Below are 23,643 nucleotides of genomic sequence, written 5' to 3'. Positions count from 1 at the left end.
ATCAAAATGTTTCTGCTGAAGCGCTGTGGCTAGCTTCAAAATGAAATCTCTCCAACCTTGTACAAAATGAGGAATTGATGGCTGCCAGGTCCAATAGAGAAAGCAACAGGCTGAGTTGAGTGGGGGACGGAGGGGGGTGATGCTGGGACGCCAGAATCACCGTCGAGCCCTCTGGAGGTGTTGTGGGCTAGTCGACGAAACACCGAGGATGGAAGGTGCCCACTTGAAGACCCCAGAGATGTACCCTACTTAGCTCAATCAAGACGGTTGTCATGCTGATGCGCTGGGGAGACCGCACTGTGATTGATCCCCAGAGCCAGCATCGCAGCCGTTGTGTGTGCTGATGCGCTAGGGAGGCAATAAGCTGAACCCTGGAGCCAGCATTACACTTCAGCCATTAACACCAGACAGAAGGATATATACATCATCATATGGAAGGAAACGCAAATGGATGGAGAGACATATGGATCACATTAGTTTACTGTAAAGCTACGTTTTAGTTGGTTCTTATCTTGGCGAGAGCCGAGTTCAAATCAGCATGAAGTTTTAACATCTACTCTCGTGTAATGGAAATCTTGGTCTGGTTCATAAATCTGTACTGTGCCATTAATTGACTCTTACTGGCATCATAATTAACATGTGCCTCAGACCAGGAAGAGAATGAGATGTGTCTTAACAGTAGCATTTCCTTGCATAATTTCTGTTCAGGAACATGTATTTAAGCCAAAAGCAGTAATACAAAAAAACAAAAAAACAAACAAACAAAAAAAACATTTATGTTTAATTATCCAGTAATTAGGTCACTGAAGTATTTTGTTATTTGTAACGCATACATTAAATTGCATTGTTAACTCATCGGAACAGGATAGGCTAATTACTGGTTGGAAAACACAAACATCAGGTTTGCAACCTATTCATTGCCCTAAGTGGAGAAAATTGCAGGCTTCAGTGTGCAGGTGTTCATCTTTACTCTGACGATGTGAGCAGGTATCAATTTAACAGGAGCACAGTTACTCACATGTATAATGAAAGTTACAAAATGCATGATCTGGATTCTGATGTTAACAATTAAAAGAAGTACTATTTTTCGTCCCGATATTGATCATGTCCGTGCGCAGAAAGCCAGTAGTACTTTGCTTTACATATTTTTCATTACATTCCATCTACCGATAGAGGCAACTCAAGTCATTTTAAAGTAAATTGTTTACTATTTACAGCTATAGAATTAACTAATTTTGCTTCATAAATCGAATTGAACCTGTTGAATAATGTTACGTTAACATATTGAATTACATACCGCTTCTATGCTCCATCCCTTTTTGTTAAAGTTCTGATGCCACCTTTGAATGTAAACATCAATCTCTTTCCTACTTTCACCTGAAGAAAAGATCTTTGATGTCTCGAAGGTTTGTGATTAATTATTGTTTAGTTAGTCCAATAAAAGGTATCACATCACCTTCTCTAATATTTAAATTAAACCTAAAATAAACATACCCATCATATTGTATTTCGTGTTAAAATGCACTTTGTTAAAATGCACTGTCTCCCCCCTTAGAAAACTGTTTCTATAAAAACTACTAAAGTTATCTGACCTTTACAATATTATGTTGCAAAAATACTACAATATTACATTGCAAAAACTGCAACCCCCCCCCCCCCCACACACACAAAACCTTTTGTATCAAATAAAGCTTATATTTTGTTTAATAATATTGTAAACACACATTACCCCCGCATGTCTATGCATTAAAGTAGGTTTTATATTAGTTTAACTTATTCAGATAACAACAACATTACTTTTCATGTACTTTTTGTGCTAGTAGTAGTAGACTCTTTTTAGTGGTTATCAAGATAAATATCTTGGATCCAATGCTTGAGTGAAAATGCCCAGAATAGATTAAAAAATAAATATTCTGATCACTGGCTGTGATCAATCAAGCCTGTCCTGTTCACTGCTTCACCTGAGTGTGTTTATGCATCCTGCTCCCAAGAAGACGGCTGACTGACACTGACACGGGACGTTACCTACAACATGTTTCTGTGTAAACCGACTCAAAGAAAAATGTGTTCACAGTAGAGCAAAAGAATGCTATCCTGGGAGCTAAGCTGCCACAAAACCGTCTTAAAAGTGGCTGGTGTAAACAAGGAGTTTTTTCCACCATGGGAAAGTAGAAATAGATAGTTAGGAGCTACACCTTACAGAAAAGTTCCTTTGAATACCATTGTACTCCATTGGAATACAATTGTACATGTATTACTCAGTCTGAAGTATAGCAGACTACAGCAATACCAACAATGCAATGAATTAGTAACACGTTTTACACCGTGTGTAGCTGACTTGTACTTATATTGTATCATGATGTTTCTGCAATAGATTACCAATGTTTATTGGATTATACCAGATTATACAAAAGCAATTTGGTTTTGACTTGAAATATTAGTGCTATCTTAACTATTCTTCCAGTTGTTTAGATATAATTGGAATCATTTTCTGTTTCAGTCATCAGAACCTGCTGACTTTTTCAAACTCAGAAGTTTAAAGCACCCCCAGAATCATGTCTAACCTGAAAGTACATCTGGAACATTAACTCTGAAAGTACATCTGGAACATTAACTTGATCCCATGCAACACTTTAGTGGAATTAAGAAACATACAGAACATCATTTTTATTGAGGTCACAGAGTTTAAGACGCTCATTTGTTGATTGATCAGAGGGAGTGGGTCAGATTATCTTGTAATGTCAGAATCCCAGTTCAACCCATGTTTATATCACTCCGCTGCTGATGTTTTCAAATGTATCACAGTGGCAGAGACCAGGCTTAAATCAGAGGCAAGCCCTAGAATATATATATGTATATATATATAAGACGGAGGCCCTTTGCATATGCAGCCACAAATCATCAGTTCCTTTGGTGGCTGCTGGTTAATTATCATGTATTATGGAATATATGCCATGGTTAGTCCTGTCATGTGTGGAGAGTGTTTTTCATGGAATCCAATCCCTGTACAGACATGCCTTAACAGTGTTTTTGATTTCCAACCTGTTTAATATCCTGATCTGTGTATTTTATTATTGATTCTGCTTTGGTCAGTATTTGCCATGCTGGATAACAAAACAAACACTGTGGCTGCTTCTGAAAATACTCTTAACTGTAGGTTTTTTCAGGGAAGCTTATTACCGTTGCACTGTATATTAAAGAAAATAAGTGAAGCTTTATGAGCTCAAGCCTGTGCAACACTGATATGCTCCCCCACCACCCCCCAACCCCCTTGCCCCTGACAGGCCAGAAAGAGTAGAAGATTTTCTTTTGCTGGAATAGTTAGTAAGCAACAAAAATTAGCTTTGTAGAAACAACAATAGAGAATGATATAGAACACAGTATAGGATAATAAACAGATACATTGTGAAAAAGTAGATGCTATGAGGTATTCCTTTTCTGCTTTAATGACCGTTCACAGCCTTTGTGAATACCACGATTGCTGGCATAGTCAGTGTAAAGATGTCAACAACCTGAAGTCACCTAACCACAGGGCTTACACCAGCCTTTCATCCACACACTGAGCATGTCTTAATGCAATGGAAAAACAATTACCTTACGGATGGAGGTAAATCCCCATGCAAGTGTTTATAATAAGATTATGCTTATTGAGTCATTAAGCTTTTAAGTACCTTACGTGGTTATGAGAAAAAAATAAAGGCTTGCCAAAAAAAATTGGGAAATCGGCAAAATAAGAACCCTGTTTCTGAAACTGTTTCTAATACAGAGGTACTTGGTGAGCACCTGTCCTGCATGACTCCCTGTGTATTAATTGTAGTGGGGTTCAGTTTAAGGTACCCATAGTGTGCAATACTTTCACCTGCAGCTGATGTTTTCCGACTGGAATACAGATGCACTTGTTTATTAGGTACCCACTATCATGCTGACTTAAACCTACTTAATGGCCAACTAACAAACAGCTAAATGAAGGGTTTACACATGGTCAAGCTTGTTTTGTGGAATATTATGGGACATATTTTCAAAGCGTTCCCTCCATTCTTTAATAATCTCCTGTTTTTTGAAAGGAGAAAAAATGCTTAAGAGAAAGCGTGCTAAAGAGAACTTGGAATATATAACTTAGTTGTTTGATTCGGGCTTGGTAAAATGAACAGGTGTTTTACCTCTTTCAGAAAATAGGATTTAATTAAAGACTGGAGTAAACACTTTGAAAATATGGCCCTATAAGTCTTATGGGCTGACTTTATTTCTTAATAGACCCTAATAAAACATCCATCCCCGATAAAATGTTTTAATGAAAGCACCACCAGCATATGCTCAATCAGAATATAAAGAGTAACAATGCTGATAGTAAGAATAAGAAAGAAAAAGAAAACAACGAGGAGGAAAGACCAACAAGTTAATCAGCAACAGATCAAGACAAAAATAATATTATAACAGGACAAATATTATCTGCACATGCCCAGTTGACCAATCTTACTAAATGACCTTCAGAGTCAATTCAATAGTGCTATAAGGGCAATCTTACCGAGGGCCTATGGTAGCTTCAATGAGATATTGGTATCTCAATTTGATATATCAGTGGTATCCTAATGGTATGAACCACTTCACACTGGTAATACATTGCAGAGCCATAGTACTGTTAGGTGCTATATAGTAGGTACTAATATTGTTTCCAAACTTATCCCATGGTCCTACACCCAGTTAATCCATAGATGTGAAAATGTGTTCACCAGTCATAGTTTTTTTATTGTATTATGGTGCATACTGTTCATACAGGAACTGGATATTAGGTTATACATTTATGATAGAGTTGACATCAAGGTAGTACGTGTTACATTTGAAATAACCCCATGTAACAATATTTCTGTATGTCCTGTCCCCCCAACCCGGAAATAATTTAAGGCCAGTATGCAGACCACTAACGTAGATAACCGCTTGTCCGATTGCGGTGAAACTTGCTAAGGACACTCTTCAGAACAGGTGATTGAGAGTATCAGAATCTGGTTACATTAACATTGGGTCTTCCATTGTCTTTTTGTACTTGGTCCGTGTGACCTTTTTACATGAAACACCTGCAGTTCTGACATTTTCATACTTGACTCTTTTGAAATGTGTCAAAACTCCTTTTTTAATCATATGAGACGTGGCGCCTTGAATGATTTGTTGTTAGATACGGCTGTGCTGTTAGAGAGTTAGAGAACCCATTTCATATGAAAAAAAGTGCACGATAAAGAAAAATGAAAATACCTTCCAAGGATTATTTAACTAAAGCAAAAGCCTCTTTGTATACTAAGGCCGGGTAAGCTATTTAGCTTTCATGATGACCCCAGGCTTGTTAATTTAGCATGAGAACTATTGAACTAATCTCCAGTATTAATTTAATATTTTGTATTGTTTGTTGCATGCTTATTTATGAGCTGTGTCAATCAATCTCCAGTCACCCCTGCCGATGCTGGTACCAGAGCTGGTAATCTGCACACATTTATTGGTTTCTGACTGGGTTGCAAGCTGCACTTCAAAGTAGGTGGAGGTTTGTACAGGTTGCAACAAGATTGATTTAAACAATTTAAGAGTGTAGGCAATAATACATTGAGTGTGGAATTTGAAGAGTTCTTTCAGTTTCCTGACCCAGCATGACCAGCTGTTAAAGACTAGAACAATCAACATCTTTGACCGGTTAACCAGTTAAGTTTCATTCATATTCCTCCCACCCTTATAAAAAAAGTTACTGTAGCCAGCCATGGTAATAGCATAGTAAATGTTTCATCATTTGTAACGAAAGATGGCCAAATAACATGCGGTAAACTGTAATAAATGCACAATAAGAGTATGGGAAATGCATTGGAAATTGCAAAATAATACCTGTTATTCATTTTCTTTGATAAATATATACATGTGTATAATATAATAAAGTCCTGCATTGTACTGTACCTGCTACAATAAGATGGGTAAGCAGTAGAATGGCAGATTTCTGGCAGTACTTTTTCCAGAGGTGGTTAGAATTACATTTATAATTCACAGATGCATGGGATTGAAATAATAATTCAAGTTACAAATAATGTTATATTTCACTTCAAAAGTTAGGTCATGTGGCCATATAGTCACTGAATCACTACTGTGTTTGATAGGGTTCGTCTCTTGGTCACAGACGACGCCTCCTCTTCGTGAGTATGCACGCCCACTGCTCTTATCCAAACCTGATTGGCTTTGCAGCCACGACAGGTGCCGTCTGAGTGGCGGAGAACACTGTCGCTCATTGAGAGGCGGCTTCTTCTTTGTGTCAATTTGTGTGAAGTGCGAGTCAGTGTCACTTTACAAGTAAAAGGGGCATGAAATAATTTCGTATTGAGTATTCAGGGAAAGTAAGAAATGCAGGAAGAAGATAGAAGCGAGCAGATGAGACCACTGCTAACAACGGTAACTATTAATACACATGTGTTATATTGCTAATGGTTTGGGGGTACTTTGTTATATGATTGATCCATATGTTTTTGGTTACAAATTTGAGTTGACTGGAGTGTACGAATTTCGATTGTAAAACAAAAATCAGACTTGGTTCATGTTCTGGGTCTAAACCAGACTTACTTTCTGTACTACGTGACCATGTGGGTCAGCCGGGACGCTAAAGCTATTCAGTCGTAATAATACGATAATCTAGTTATGAAATACCGCTGGGAATGCGATACTGCTACAACAAAGCGTTGCTGGCGCCTATATCGCTTCCCTATTTTTCTGTCTCATATATTCACTTTTTAAAATGTATTTTAATTATATGTTATTCCAGTAATTCTTTGTGTCTGCTTTTTTTTTTTTTTTAATTTGTTGGTGATACTCAGAGATCACAAATCACAGATCAGTTACACTATTACACGACATAACATAATTTTTAAGGCCAGTACACAACTGTATAGATCGTGTCAGTAGTATTGACTATCAATCCATGTGAACTCGTGCGTTCAGAACAAGTCTAGCTGAGGGAGTCTGACAGATGAGTGTGTGGATCAACAGGGTGTCCATCAAGTGAGCATATTCAATGTGGCTTTTGAGTGGCCCAGGTAAGAAGTATTTCCTGCATTTGCATTCTAATAGAATGTGGTCTTTGCATACGCTATACATTCGTTCACTGAAATGCTAACGAATACATTCCTTGTGGTGGAGACAGTCAGGACATCAGTTGTAAAGAGGTTTAGGTGACAGATAAACCTTAGATCTTTAATGTGTCCATATTGATTATGCTCATTTGCATATCGCATCCATCAAACTGTACATTTACATTAGCGCATTCTATACTGAGGAGGTTAATGGTCATCTTGACTATCTGAAATATAATATTGCACTGTACCAGTACTGTGGGTGGATTCATCCTGTTCAGTATCTGCAAGATACATTACCTGCTACAGTGTTACTGTATTACAGCCTGACTCCCCCCCCCCTTTCCAAAAAAAACCTTCAAGCACCAGTAATTGAAACCCTTCCCATAAATTATCCCATTATATGCCTCTTACTCTATTCGACCCCAGTGACTATCCTTTGTGGGTTAGCTGTTGGATTTCATAAAGAAGTTATTTAACCCAGTTAATAAATGACATGATCATCATCACATGCATTTCCAGAATACTGTATGGTGCATCCTACTGTGTGTACCCAGTTAGCAGAGCCACGGAACTTGGTTTTAATACCCTTTTGTTCTGAGAGAACAATGCAAAAAGATTAGGCCTACTTGGGAAGCTGATGTTCTGACTGTGTATCTGTATATGTAAACCTGTTTTAAGTATTAATTTGTGAGGGAGCGGATGAATGTTTTAGTCTACAAGGAGGTCCCATTCATTTTAGTACTTGGATGAGCATTCAAATGTTGTGTTAATTTCAAACACATGCATTTTCATTTTGAACTATCTAAATACATGTATAGCTAATTAGTATCAAATGAAAGTAAGTGCTTAAAACCAGTACCCTGTCAAATAACTCAAACTAAAGGAGAGCAGACCTTTTCTGGATATTAGAATGTGTTCTGTTTATTGCAGATGTACTTTTGTCATAGGTTGTCCCATCACTTGTCCCAACATGACATGAGCTTTTTTACTTCTAGATTAATACAGTACAGCAAACTCACTGTAGGACTATTTTACAACTGTGTTTTTGTAGAGGTATTTTTAAATTGTGTTCTTAGTGTCTGCTTTGTGTTTTAATTTGTTGGGGGTACGCAGAGATTACAGATTAGAGGTACACTATTATTACATTATTTCAGGATAAAAACAGCAGTGCGATATCAAAAACACGAACATAAAGCTTGTTACCATTCTAAGAATGGAGAGGCCAGCGTGTTTTTGGGACCACTGTTTACTTTAGAGAACAATTTGTGGTAATTGCTGTGATAATACAGGTTTTAAACAAAGGTGATCCTGAAGTGACCTCAGAGTGTCTGACAGATTGTTGCTGAGATGCTTCTGGCCAAGCGTCTATTTTTGGAAAGCGATCTTGGTTGTTTTTCTACCATTCATGTACATGTAGTAGTATAAAATGAGCCCTAATACAAATGCCTTATGTTTTTTGAAAGGGGTGCGAATGCGCAGAGCCTCAAGCAGGCATATGACGCAATGTTAAAAGTAAAAAAGTTATTAGTGGCAATAGTACAAAGTCATGATGCAGGCGATCTTTGACCAGTATAATGTCCAGCTGCAGATTGGATCGTGAACTGCAGATGGAATCCTGACAGCAGCTCCAGTTTGATATTGAACTCATTGAGATTGAGTTTTACAGACCGTTCATTGCTGAAGGAAATGTGTCATAATTCCAATTAAGTGAGCTAAAGTGACCCCTTGTCAGATAGAGGAGAACAATCCAGCCTGTGGCCTTTGAATATGCTGGGTTTTTCTCTGCTGCTTTTCAAGTACAACTGTGTGTGTTACTGCTTTTTTTTATAAATATTTTACCAGAGATTACATCTTGCGTCCTTCCATAGGGGTGCGTGTATTTACTCTACAAGGGTTGCTACTTTTCTCTGCTGCTGTAAAAACAAAAAGACTTACTGTGTGAAACCTAACTGGTGAAATCGCTTGGCGGTAAGATTTTAGTCGTCTTGTGGAACACTAACCAAGTCCTGCAAATCTGTGACGGTATACAGTAACTGCTCAATAGATGGCTACATTTGTATTGAGGATACTGTCTTTCCATGGGATGAAATTATACTGAAAAATACAGCATTTTCACAAGGGGACTAACTGCTGGTGATGTGCTTTTGGTACATTTTTATGAACGTTGTAATGCTATGCAGGTGTCAGCTTGGTAAATGTGTCTCGGTGTGTTTGTGCTGCACTATTGAGATGTATCTGTGCTGGCCCTGTGGGCACAAAGTGAATAAACTAAACTTGTTCCTTTTGTTATCATTTTTATTTTAGTAAATGTAACACATTCAGGCCACTGTCAGCCGCATACCTGAAAACACAAGACAGCCGAGCTGTGTTTCCATCGTCGCTGTTTAACCATTGCGGCTTCATGCTTGGCTTCCTGTACTTCTGCTTTTATTTATTCTGAGTCTTGTTAGAGGTACCTGAGAATACTGTGGCTACTGACAAGCGGTTGCTTAACATATTTGTTAAAATATGCTTGATCATTGCTTTCTTTTCTTTTCTGTTATACTCTTTCAATATCTTGGGTGTTGTAAGAGTATAACAAATGGTTGTCGGTGATTAGACATTTACGGTAGGACTACTGTAATGGCAAGTGAGAATCTGGTACATTTTTTAAAATCTTATTTCCTGTTGGAGAATAAAGAATTCCTTTCAGAAGGATTTTATTTGAAGGTTTAATATTTCAGTGCTGTACTATTCATTAGGAATGATATTCAACTGGCAGGTGGTGTAACATGGTGTCTGAGAGTTATCCAAATCTGTGACTATCTGGAGCCATCCTTTTGTCTTACTATTTTTTGTCTTGGGGTAGTGGTTAGGGCTCTGGACTCTTGACCGGAGCGTCGTGGGTTCAATCCCAGGTGGGGGATACTGCTGCTGTACCCTTGAGCAAGGTACTTTACCTAGATTGCTCCAGTAAAACTCCAACAGTATAAATGGGTAATTGTATGTAAAAAAATAATGTGCTATAATTGTAACAATTGTAAGTCGCAATTAGTGCACCATGACTCATACTTGCATTTTTACATACATTATCGATTTACATACAGACTGGCTTAACTCTATGTGATCAAATTTAGTATCTACGTTCAGTTATTTAGAATTCTGTAACTGTACTTACCTTTGTTTCACACATTTGCATGTGGTATGGTACGAAGATATTTTTCTGTGTTTCCTGGTGTAGTTCATACCTTTTAATTTGATGTCACATACAATTTTCTGTGTGTCATTTCCTTAAACTCAACCACCTCTCTGCTAGGAGGTAAGCTACAACAACAACAAACACAACACCAAATTAATTTGTGACAAGACAGTGGTGGAGGGGAATATCCTGAAAGGAAATGTTAACAATAAACTGCAAGGAAAGTAGAAAAGTTACATAGCAGGTAGGGCTTCTATGCTGTACATACAATTGTCAAATTGTTCAATGTGTTTTGTTGACGTCTGCATGCCTGGGATTTTCTGACCCCTCCTGTCAGTGTTTCCATTACAATAGATATGTGAGAAGGAGGAGCATACTCTTTTTATCAAGAGTCTTTTTTTATGCTTTTTTTTTAAATTATCTTTATGTGGTAATACCTTGCAAGTGGGTCGCTGTGCTTTCGTGACATCAATTTGGTGCAAACATGTCTCATCTTTGAGATCATGTCTTGGACTGGGATTGAGCCTTTTTTGAAGTGGCATCACAGCACTGTGAATGTGAATGTTCTTGTTTTGAGCTTGGCATGCACGGCATCTAATTCCATATCACACATACAGTACCAGGCTTTCCTTTTAAATTTGAAGAGCATCCTGTAACGCAGGAAACCTCCCACATAGCTGCAGGCTTCTTACCACGCAGCATACCGAAAGCGCTCATCATTGCACGCAGTTACAGCAAGCTGTGCCCTTTTCTTGTCTAGCAGGAACCAAAGTTATAGATTTGATTACTAAATGAGCAGATGCATCTTCCAAGCAGCTGGTACCCAGCCTGTCATTGAAATACTCGCTTTCTAGGTTGTACACCCTGGCTGGTGATCAACAGATCTACTAGAAATGTGTGGCGTTTTTTTGTTTTTCTAAAGAGAATGGCATCTCTAGTCAAATACTCAAACATGGAAAGTATTGTACAACACAACAGTGTTGACACTATAAGTACTGTATGCAGTCTACTGTAAATACAGAAAAAAAAACTAGAGGTATTTCACCCTAAAAATTGCCGCCATATTAGGTCAGTTGGGGAGGGTTTAGGTCGGCGAGGGTGTCCTCGGCTCACCGCGTTCCAGCGGCCCCTGTAGTCTGGCCGGCCGCCTTCGGGCCTGCAGGCTTGCCTGTAAGCTGCCTGGAGCTGCGTTGTCCTCCGACGCTGTAGCTCTGGGTTGGCCAAACGTTTGGCCATAGCTGTAGATTCAAGCCTGCGAGGACACAGCTCCCTGTGCTGAAGCCAGGCATTGGCTTTTATCGCTAATCCATGGGACCGTTTTTGTTCAATTTTAACAGCATATATTCTACTCGGTTAAACATAAACTCAGAAATCTTGTTCACGTGTGTACAGTAACATATAAAATCATAGTCGCTGTGTTGCATTTATGGATAAAGCTACCAACTTTCCGAAGCCTAAATTTGCAAATACTGTACAGGTTACCCAGTGTTCTTTCAATGGAAACTCTTCCTCACCTCAGTTTAATAATATTTTGTGTGTGAAGTTTGTCTTCACTGCCAGCTGGCTACTAGGAAACAGAATGCAGGTAGGCGGAATTTTTTATTAATGTATTTTTTGGAAAGTTGTAACAAGTGGAGCAGTGCGCTGAAGTCAACTAATATTTATTGTCTCTAGTTGTTTTTCTGTATCTGAGATATGTTCTGTATCTGAGATGTAAAATACATAAAAAAATATTTAGATTAATTTTACTGTTGGAATTTCGTAAAAGACATGCTGCTTCGGGGTAATTAAGCAACAATGTCAATATCTCAGAGGGTTAACAGTTAATTAATGGATTCATTTCTTTCAGGTTAGGGGCAACTTTAAAAACCTGTTTGGTAAAAATAAGATAATAATGTAGTTAAAGTACATATTTATTTTTAAAAAACCTGAAAGAAAACCACTTGTAAGTATCATAAGCATTTCTAAACTACTGACCTGAAAAAATGATCATTATGCCAATTGCCACATGGCTGCTGCTAATTTCGAGCCCTGCAATATCAAGGAAGACTTAACATGCAGAATATAACTGAGAGTTTGAAGTTCGTAACTCAAATAGTCTCTGAGGCTGGTGGTTTTGGTTTTGGATTTTCATAAACATTCAGGGGGATGATTGCTAATGGATCATGGTTAGGTACAGTCTGCAGCCGGTATTCTGTGCTTGCTGGAATAAGGCAGAACTGTTTACTGAAAACTCAGCAGAACTGGGCCTACGGAAGCTCAGATATTGAACATCCTAATTCACCTTAGAGGAACTTTTGGCTTGAAGCCCTGCACTACGTGTGGTTTGTACAGTAGGTGGGGAAAGTCAGATGACTCAGCAAGTAGTCTCCCGACAGCACCTCTTTTACACTGTGTGTAGAACGCCCCCCTTGGAGTGTATTATAGTGAAGATTAGAAGCCAGGAAACATATAATTGTTGCAGCCTGAGTGTCAGTAAATCATCTGTTGAGGCAAGTGTCACAGACAATACCAAGTAAGCCTGTATGGCGATGTCTGTCTATTCAGCAGTGAACTCGGCGTGTGTGTGTGTGTGTGTGTGTGTGTGTTCTTAATGGAAGGTCGATTTTATTTAGTTTGTTCGTTATGTAAATACACTAAAAGTACTCAAGTCCCTCAGCAATTGTTTAGTAAATTGGATTCACAATAACGTTTGGCTTTCCAAAGAAATGTATATTGTTCAAATGTTTTTTTTTTTATATACTGGCTTGTACCGTAGGGGAGATTAAAGCTCAAGGAGACTGATTTGGGCATGACGTCACGTACTGGGTATTGAGAATATCCAGGCACATACTGTGCCCATGCCAGGCTTTGATGAAGAGACACAATTGGTGGCTTACAGCATTGAAAACAGTTTTTGTTGTTTGTTTTAATACGGTTTTACCTTTTTATTTTAAAACAATAAATGGGGAGATCTCATGTTGTATTTTAGTATAACAGTTATGTCTTATTAAGCACCCACACACCACCCTCGTAATGTTTATTTCCTGCTAAATACTACTTGCAGCACTGCTGTAGGTGTCTAGGGTTAAGTTTCGTGAGTAAATAACCTGCATTTATAAAATGCTTTCACTGAGTCTTGTTTTTCATTGAATCCTTAAAAAATAACGTTCCAAAGCTGGTTTTGCCATTCACGAATATGTACTGTAAACGAAATGAGGCACAGCAGCTGGTCATATCTTGGGCTGCATACAATTAGTAATTTGCAGTGAGCTGCCAACAACAACTAAACTGTTCCATCAAAAAACTAAACAAAACAAAAACAAAATAACTAGCAACGAGAATAGTGAAAACTGTGTTATTTTATTTTTGTATGTTTTTTGGTAGGTATATTGTACACTAGCCACATTTCTATCTGCACCAAAACTAGACGATAACATGTAGGCCTGTTCTCCTCTTGTCTCGTTCCAGTATCAAATGTGTGTAGATACAGGTTATCTTTGCAGTTGACAGTCTAATCTGCTGTTGAATGCTGCACAAAGTTCAAAGGTTGCCTTTAGATCACATTTTTGTATAACTGCCATTTCTAAAATAAATCAACTACATTTAAGTATTTCCCCCTTTTTTTGTGTGTATTTTATTCAGTCCGAGTTTTTCTTGAATCCCTTATTGCTGTAGATGCACATTAAATAACTTCCCCCTGTACAGCCCGCAGTCCTACCTCTGTCTGATGGAGTTCTCATTGAAACCTATTTTCTCTTGCTGTGCTGCCGATTGGAAATGAACGGGTCTAGTTACAGTACCATTTGCTTTCAGCTGTGTCGAGTTGCAGGTGGAAAGTCTGCAAAATGACTGCACAGGACTCTGAGAAGAAGGACTGGAGCTGGACTGTGGCCCTACAGTATGGTATCTGAGAATCCCAATGACCTGCCAAACTCTCCAGGAAACCAGGAATAATGTCATTGGCTCTAAGAACAGATGTGGGCTTAACACAGTACCAGCTAAAGCTGCCACATTTTTTTTGTGAACGTGTGAATTACCTGCACTACCTTCTCTTCAAAGCCACACAGACATTTTTTAGTAAGATTCATAGGACTGATCAATCAAAAGATCAATGGGTGACATCACAGAAATGCTTGAATTAACTGCTGCAGGGTAGCTGACGTTGGACTGGCATTCTGTCTGTATTATTATTATTATTATTATTATTATTATTATTATTATTATTATTACAACGATAACTTAAATTGCATATGAGGGGCGCAGAAACTGTAAAGCTCGATGATCTTGCAATTGTAAAGCTCTATGATCTTGCATTACTAAAACTGGGAGCTGTCTTCAGCTCCACAAGTGTTAATTATTATTGTTTTTGTATGGGAGCATAAACGTTTATTTAGGAAAACAGCCATAATGATAATTCCTGTTGGTATGTAATGCATGGGGAGGAAGTAATACTCTGATGTTTGATTTATGATGATCTGAGCAGTGTTACTGCCTTGTCCGGCCAGTTTTGGCTCCGTCCGGCATTTACCCACTCCCTCGCAGGCATATCTCTGTCGTGAATATCGGTTGTCAAAAAGCACTTGGCTTGTTCAGCAACCATGCGGCAAAGCAAAATTGATTAAAGAAGAAAAACAACAACAACAACAACAAGAACGTTGGACTTTTCATGTCAAACTTTAAGCCAGTTTGATTTGGAATAAAAGCTCAGTTTGGGTTTCTTGCACGCTGGATTAAGATTTGGTGCACTTTGAAACGATTCACATCAGATTGATTTTGAAAAAAAGTTCCGCTTCAATTTGGGATTTTTACTTTTTGTTCTGCGTTTGAATTATTTAACGAATGAGACAAACAGGTACATGTAATTCTACTTTTATTCACAATCTCATTTCATTAACTTACTCCAAAAGTTTATCGTTCATTTTGATTGTCTTTTTCATATTACAGACAAAAGGCTTGGACCCCAACAGGTTCGTTATAGCGAGGGTGTACTGTGATTGCTCTGTGCATTGAATGATTCAGGGTTAGGGTTATCTTCGTTTCAGATGACGAAGATGTGGCGGTTTCGGATTGGATGATACAGACTCTGCAGTCTAATTGACTACGCTTTCCTGTTACGCTGCAATCCATATTTTGGATTATTATTTTTTTTTTAGATACTACAAGAGCTTGTAACTCGGGCACCATTTTTTTGTATTGAACATTTTAGTGCTACTTTGGATGTTAGTTTGTTATTTCATGTTGTGTTTTCACACTGGACACTGCAGTTTCTTACTTGCAGAGATTATGTAAAGCCCTTGAAATTAGTGGACTGAAAATGTCACGTGTTTATAAATTTGTTAAATATAGCGACTTTTATTTTTGTGTTTTTCACCTACAAATGTTTTTTTTTTTTTTTTTTTTTCATGATGTACTTCTGCACTGCACACTGTAGCCTTAAAGTTTAATGGTTGTTTTGTGAAAAGCTTTGAATTGTATTCCACCAGTCCTTAAATATGTTAACTGCACTTAATTCTTTAATATGATTGTGTGCTGTTCTATACCTTTTTGAATCCATCTACCTAATGTTAAAAATACTCCCTCTGCAATAATGCCCCTCCCACACACACACACACACACACTTTTGCCTTAACAACAGCTTTATGCCCCCTGGGGATTGACTCGTCCCAAAATGTTTCTGTCTTTTAAGTCTTTTATTGGTACTGTATTGTTCCCAGCTGGAATTGAAGACATGTATGTGTAGTGTGCAAGGTATATTTGTATTTGGACTAGTCTAAGTTGTAATCATATGATACCTTATTTCAATTCAAAATCATGTAGGACCCACCAGTATTGAAATAATCAGACTGCTTCTAGTGAATATAAAGGAACAGTTTTATTAGAAATAGTAAAGGAAAAATAAAAGTAAAGGAAAAATAATAAACTAAAGTAATACAGAAAGGAAGAATTAACTAAACTAAACAGTACAGAAAAGAAAGTTTAAACAACAACACCCCACTCCGGATAGCTGATTAGCGATCCAAAACAATCTATGGGAGACCCGCACTCCTGACAGCTATTTAAGATGAAGGTTAGTCTTAACGGGTATCGTTAGTAACACAAATATTTACTTTCGTTAATATTTGATAATCAAAGCATTGTTAAATCAGTCTCATACGTATGTTTTGGTTCAGAAGGCAATTCTCACTCTTCCAAGATAAAGACGCCCTTTTTGTCCAGACAACCTATCGAGAATGATCTATTATCAAGACAGCTAAATTTGGATTCTAGCCTTAAACGCAGAATGACAATTGCCTTGTAAAACCCACATCAATTTGTATAGTGTTCTTTAACTCAAAGCATGAATTGAAAGAAATAATTATTTTCTTACATTCTATCTAAAACAAAATGTTAATTTTACTTCAAGGTCTGCTTATTCTCGAGCTCATAAGAGGATAACACTACGTGTTGAATACTTAACGGATTTTCGCTCCTCCTTCAGCTGATCTGTGTCTTCAACAAAACAGGCATTCAATGGCTTTCCTGTTGCGAAGGGAAAGTTCAGATTCCGGATTCTGTTTTCCTTGCATTTTTCTCCACTTCAGGGTACGAAAGAAATGTCTTTGCAAAAACAGGAGTCATTAACTATTTAGGTATTCCACTGAAACAGCAATTTCTCCACCAATATGTGCAATCTTCATCCGGTTATGTCTGGGATATTCCACCTCAAACTGCGGCACTGCTAGCTAATACAAAACTGAATATATTTCAATCTCTGTCAACTTCAAATGTTCATCCAACTCTTTCTCCGGTGATAAATCAGAGTTAAGTTAGAGATTTGATTACAAGTACTTTTTAGATGCCTTGCGCAGTGGACTTCCACACCAAGGCAAACACTAGAGTAGTTATCTCTTATCAGGTTTTCCGAAAACCGTACCTCTGTTCAAGCCGGTCGCAGGCTGGGTCTTCAGATTGTCAAAGTTCTGAGACTTGTTTGTGTGTCAAGAGCCTTGGGTTTCTGTCGGGAACGCTGTTTGAAAGTTGCGCTTGTTCTTTTGTAATCATCCCTTCACCCCTGTGATTGGATAGTTTGTTTATTTTCGGCTGTGCCCGAGTCCACGTGGGGTGTTTCCCATTGATTGTTCTCGTTCCAAGACGTCCCAGTGTTCTCAGTAGGTCAGCTGTTTCGCCTCCTGTTGGCTGGATTTATGAGATGTCCTGTCCTCTGTCAGTAGTGTCAAGGCATTCAAAACCGTCTGGTTTTACCTTTGAAAGACACCGCCGGCGCCACAGGATTTATTCAGCGCTGGTGAAGATAAACCACTTGTCCAGTATTTAGTTTATGACTCTTTTTAAAAGCATTCTTTGTCAGTAGGGGTGTTTGTGACAAGAAACCATGTAGACACAGATAATGGCATAGGACCCCCCTCTGTATATTACAGTTCTGTTAATTTCATAACCAGAATGCTATTATGACCCACTCTGATGCTACACATGCCATGTTCCCTAAATGTTCTTGTGTGTGCAAGTTATTGGCTCAGAATATCAAATATTCCTGGAGTGTCTTGATTGGCTGCTGAGAAAGAAGCAGGGTGCTGGAGTACATCTGATTTAAAGCAGAACATTCCTATACGGCAGCAGAGACACACAGAGTCATCCTTGGAAGCTCTCTCACACACACATACACGCAGGAAGATACAGACAAAGTGTGTGCCAGTGAGACCTTCAGGAGACGTGTTGTGGAGATTGGAAATACAGGCACACATCAAGTCTGACTGCTTTGGAGCTAGTACCATTATGGAGAGAAGCTGTGAAGGAGGCAATCTGTTATCAGTATGTAAAATTCAGATTTATTTTGGTTGATCTTTTCCTTTTAGTTTTTTTTGGGAGGAGGGGTGGGAAGAGAGTTGGAGATAAGAGATTAAGGTTTTTTTTTTATTTTTTGTGGAGAATGTACCCTGGGTAGGGGAGGAGGCTTGCTTTAATGGTTGCATAGAAGTTTTGATCAGTGAAATATGGTGAATCAGCCTTTAATTCCATTCTCGGATGGAATCAATCAATTTTTTTTTATAGCATTTTTTTTTGCTCTGATGTTCAATAGCTGTTTGTTTAGATTCCTAAACAAAAAAAGGAAATGGAAAATTACACTTTAAAATAAGTATTTAATATATATATATATATAATGTATTTTTTGTCATAAATGATACCGTAGGACTTCACAAATTAAAGGACACTATTTTCCTGGACGCACACAGTTTGGAATAATATAATATGATTCAATCAATAAAAACATGAGCACCTTATAAAGTGTCCCAGAATTAATACATTATAGAAACAATGCCTGCATCAAAATAATATTAAGCACTTTACTGTAAAAGTCCACAAAAGACAGCAAAGGAACAAGCAGACTGAATTGCAGGGCCTCTTTTTTTGGGTATCTATCTGATACAGTAGTTTCCCAGTAAATCAAGGCCATTGTGTGTGTGTGTGTGTGTGTGTGTGTGTGTGTGTGTGTGTGTGTGTGTGTAAAACACACATGTTTTTTTTTTTTTTAATCTTTAACCACATAATCAGGGATTCTTCTTGAAACTTGATGTGCTATTGCAGTGTGATCATGAATCTGAGGCAATGTGGCTGTTTAAAACATGACTACAGTAAATGAGAGCTTGAAATCTAGTTTACTATGATTTATTTATGCCTACACTAGAACTACTAGTGTCCTTGGATACCTATGGAATGTACGGAGTAAAAGACACTGTATCTGTCCTATGGCTGTGGATTAAGATGACTCTACAGATGTTGGCCAAAAACATAATGATATACCATGCATTTGCTATGAAAATGACATTCCAAGGATCATGTAGTCTGCAGTACTGTATATGAAAACTGCATCTCCCCTTCAAACTGTGGCAAACAATACAGGGCTGATGGGTGCTTGGTGGAGAGGTACTTCCTTAACTAAAGCTGTGCAAAGTGATTTATTTTCTCCAATGGCGGTTGATGCTGTATTAAGAAAAACACATTCCCAGACATGGATGGTTTGTATCTCCAATACTGTGATTAAAATGGATAACCATTTCCTATTTCAACCAGTGACCCCAAAGTGCAGCATTGTTGCAGTAATTCAAAATGTAACCATCCATCCAACAGTTAATACATGAGTTTATTTATACAGCACATGCCTACAGAGCTGCTTCCTGGCATTACTGCAGACATCTCTGTTTTCAGGAAACAATTTAACAGTTCTGCTCTTTTATGTATGACAGTCTGCGTCCTCCACATTTTGCTAATATGGGACCCAGGGCGCGTGCCTAGTGTGCTTTCTTTTTTGTTTGTTTTTATAAAGAATTAAAAATAGACAAGTCAATATTAATAATTGATTATTATTAATATTGGTTAAGTGTGTGTTCTCCCTACACAGTGTACATGGTGTTCCCTATCAAGTACGAAATGTAACCATTACCAAATAGGTATTTACCTGTAAAGATCCTGGAAACTGAACAGAATACCAAAGCTGTGTGCAAGCGCCCATGACGTAGCCATGCTCACCCCCGAGAGCAGAGGGCTACAGACACAGGTACTAGTATCATTTTCCTTTCAGATCCTGAGGAGAGAGCATACAGATAAGTACCGGTTATCTTGCGTAAATTTCACTACTAACACGATAATAATTATTTTTGAAACGTTGTATTTTTCCTTTACTAATCACACGTAATGTTTGCACACAGCCTGTTGCTTGTTACTTCCCATAGCGGTCTTGTGCCCCCGCGTGGAGCCGGTGGCTTCTGCTGCCCCTTCCAGGAATCACGTAATGTGTGTGTATTGTTTTACATTTTTTTTTTAACATTTTGACCACTGTTTTAAACTTTTAAATTGCATTCCCTGCCTCAAGATTGCTTCCCATGAACCTACGTGGACCTCTCAGAACTACATTTCCCATCATCCTCCTGCTCACTGGTAAATCCATCTCAGTTACATATGTGAGCAGGAGGATGATGGCAAATGTAGTTCTGAGAGCTATACAGTCCCTGTACCGCACAAGTACTGAACGGACCCGGTGCAAGTCACCGCACGTGTACCGTACTGAGGCCAAGGGTATTGTACCGACCCTATGCAAGTCACCGCATGTGTACCGTACTGAGGCCAAGGGTATTGTACCGACCTTATGCAAGTCACACAAGCTTCGGCCACCTCCTGAAGGATATTGTTCCTCGCTGGAGGCTTAACATAGTGCTTGAGGCACTCATGAAGCCTCCATTTTATCCCTTGCATTCAGCTGAGCTGACATTTTTGTCACTTAAAGCAGCTTTCTTGCTTGCAGTCACCTCTGCAAAGCGGGTGAGTGAGATGCAGGCATTTTCAATTGCAAAAGCCTGCTTAATTTTTTCAGAAGCCAGGACAAAGGTTACGCTTCGTACCAATCCTGCTTTTTTGCCTAAAACTATCACGGCATTCCACATCAACCAGTCTGTGGAATTGGAGACTTTCCATCCACCTCCTTTCCAGTCTGACAGGGAGCGACAGCTCCATACGCCCTGCCGTATACGGGCACTAGCTTCTTATGTGGACAGGACACAGAACTGGAGGCAGTCAGAACAGGTTTTTGTCTGTTATGGGGCTAAGTCCCATGGGCAAGTCCTGTCTAAACAGAGGCTATCAAAATGGATAACAGACACAGTCAGGATGGCCTATGTATGAATGAGCCAACTTGCCCTCTCCAGAAAAGCTCATTCATGTTCTGGGATCTTTACAGGTAAACACCCATTCGGTAATGGTTACATTTCTATTTCAGGGAACCATGGTTATGATAATAACCCAACGTTTTTCACAGAGTGTATGAAAATAACTTCTTCCTGGTTTAAAAAAAAAAAAAAAAAAAAAGTAAATGTGGTTTGCAGAATATAACTGACTAGTAGGAGGAGGATCTGTACTGTACTGTGTAGGAAATATAAAGTGTCAATTTGGGGGTGAACTAAATGACTGTCTGGTCCAGGGTCAATAATTCCCTTACAGTTATTTTGGGCTGGGTCTGTTTTTAGATTCTGGGATGTCCAGATGTTATTTTTTCTGCTTGTCGTTTCCAGTTATGGAAGTTGTGTGTGTGCAGTTATGGAGGTTGTGTGTGTGCAGTTTACCAATTCAGGCATCATTGGGTAACTTCTATTGTACGTCGTTAACAATGCTGGTTTATTTGTTTTTATTCCTCTCATTAGAGCAATAGATCACAATCATCAACTGTAAAAAACGATTCGATTTTGCAGACATACTGTACATATTGTATAGTAGCCACATTCTTTGCATGCCTGAGTCCAAAAAATCGTAATTTCATAGGACTTTTTCACAAGCAGGTTTTGAATCATATTAGCCTTTAGATATTGGAGCATTGTGCTGTGCTTTATAGTACTGGTACAGTACATTTGGATATTTGCTAATAAATTGACACTATTAGCTTATTTCAGTGGTGGTTGTGTTTTTCAATTATCATAAGCAGGAATAAAGTTTCTTTGAGCTTTTGACAACCAATGAGACTGCAACAAAGGTGTGTGTGAAGGCTCTACAATGAAACTGAATAAAGCTTCTGAACCCTCATACTGTACAGTAAGTGCACTGCTGTTATCTGATCATGGGACTCAGCGTGCCTTCACTGTTGTGCTTCTAGCTGAACAAGATAACAGAAACCTAAAACTTGACCTCACACAATGTATTTCATGTTAATGGGTTGTAATTGGTGTTTGTTTTACCAGTTCAGTTAATTGCAGTGCTTTTCTCATAATGTCATGTGAGAGTAATCCTATTTACAGTACTCCACAAATGAAGTTTAGGGTTTTACTGGCATTACAATAACCAGGATAAAATAAGAAACACTTTGATAAAAAGGGCATGTTGACTGATTCATTACTACACAGGTTCATTATTCATTATTATTATTATTCATTTCTTAGCAGACGTCCTTATCCAGGGCGACTTACAATTGTTACAAGATATCACATTATTTTTACATACAATTACATTATTTTTTACACATTATTTTTACATACAATTACCCATTTATACAGTTGTTTTTTTACTGGAGCAATCTAGGTAAAGTACCTTGTTCAAGGGTATAGCAGCAGTGTCCCCCCACCTGGGATTGAACCCACGACCCTCCGGTCAAGAGTCCAGAGCCCTAACCAGTACTCCACACTGCTGTGTGTCACCCGATTTGTAATTTAAATAGCGTCTCTTTTAATGTAAACTCATAATTAGGGCTTCTGTTTTTGGTTTTTATTCATTTCATTTTTCGGTGCTTATTTTTTTAGAAATTTTTAAGTTTTATGTAAATCTTACTTTTTTCGGACTTTCGCTTTTTATATAGGCTATTGTATGAAATTATTGTTTTCGATTACTTTTTTTTTCTGTTACAATATGTGTATGAACTCGACAGTACTTGCACACTTCAATTGTATCTTATTTCCTTTGCTGTCTTCCACAATTAAATCCTTATGGTCACGGCCCTATTCTTCTGGAGTTTCTATGTGTTTTAGTCATTTAGTTTTTTTTACATTTTGACACAATTGTTAATTCAGTTTTAAATTCCACGAGCGTGTAAATACTCCCTATGATGGAACTGTAATATAGCTTTAAATCTCACGAGCAAGAACAATCCTTCGCTTCTAGTAATTGTAACCTTGTTTTAAATCTTGCACGCATGTTACAATTCTCCAATAGAAATGTATGAATGTGCTCCCACTCAGTAGTTGGGGTGGTTTTAAAGTATTCAGAACGATGCGAGATACAAGTCAGGAAGGAGGGACAGTGCCCAACTGCACTGAGTTTTTTTTTTTTTTTTTTTTTTAATTTGTAGGTTACTGCATTTTATTTATTTTTTCGCGGGAAAGGGGTAAAGTCAGCAAACTGAGTAACCATTTCCAGTGTTTGTTGAATATGCACCAATTAATTTTTTTTTATTTTTATCGGGGGGCGTTTTATCATTTTTTATCTGTTAAAATTAATTCCAACCAAGCCTACATAGATGGCTTACCCTCTGGCCCATCCAAAAAAAAAAAAGAAATAAAAGAAATGTCAGATTTTAAAAATACAATTTTTTCCCCTCTACCTGCATGTCGGCCAGTGCGACACAAAGGGACAGACACAGCCTGGAAACGGGGGAGGTGTCTGTTGTCCCTGTACACCAGCATGTGATTGCAGCTGAGAACTAAGAATTTGCAGAATAGGAATCAAGCTAGCTATAAACTCCCTTACACAAGTGCCTATCTCTGACACCTGCTGCTCCAGAGCCTGGTGATTTTTAACAGGTTTTGGTCGGTTAGGTTTTGCACAACTACCAACTGCTGCCCTTGTTGGTCTTTCATGGCATCCAATATCTTGATGATGTAACCTTGTCTACTATTTACAGTACCTCCCTCTGTGCAT

The 23,643-nt window shown here is 38.2% G+C and overlaps 1 protein-coding gene across 9 annotated transcripts in view; it reads left to right on the top strand.

The window, feature by feature from the left end:
* Window positions 1-6,279: 6,279 nt before the first annotated feature.
* LOC117399294 (sodium bicarbonate cotransporter 3-like) overlaps window positions 6,280-23,643 on the top strand; it is a 76,627-nt gene continuing 59,263 nt past the window's right edge. For 6 of the 9 annotated variants that reach the window (XM_059022887.1, XM_059022886.1, XM_059022889.1 and 3 more), the window contains exon 1: window positions 6,280-6,417. In XM_059022887.1, the coding sequence (XP_058878870.1) occupies window positions 6,370-6,417 (48 nt within the window). In that variant the 5' untranslated portion in view covers window positions 6,280-6,369. The remainder of the gene's footprint in view (window positions 6,418-23,643) is intronic. The other 3 variants (XM_059022892.1, XM_059022891.1, XM_059022890.1) reach the window with 1 other exon arrangement.

The sequence above is a fragment of the Acipenser ruthenus genome, chromosome 4 (assembly GCF_902713425.1).
Source record: "Acipenser ruthenus chromosome 4, fAciRut3.2 maternal haplotype, whole genome shotgun sequence".
Classification (NCBI taxonomy): domain Eukaryota; kingdom Metazoa; phylum Chordata; class Actinopteri; order Acipenseriformes; family Acipenseridae; genus Acipenser; species Acipenser ruthenus.
The sequence above is the reverse complement of the archived record's forward strand: the minus strand, read 5'-3'. Positions and strand labels throughout refer to the sequence as shown.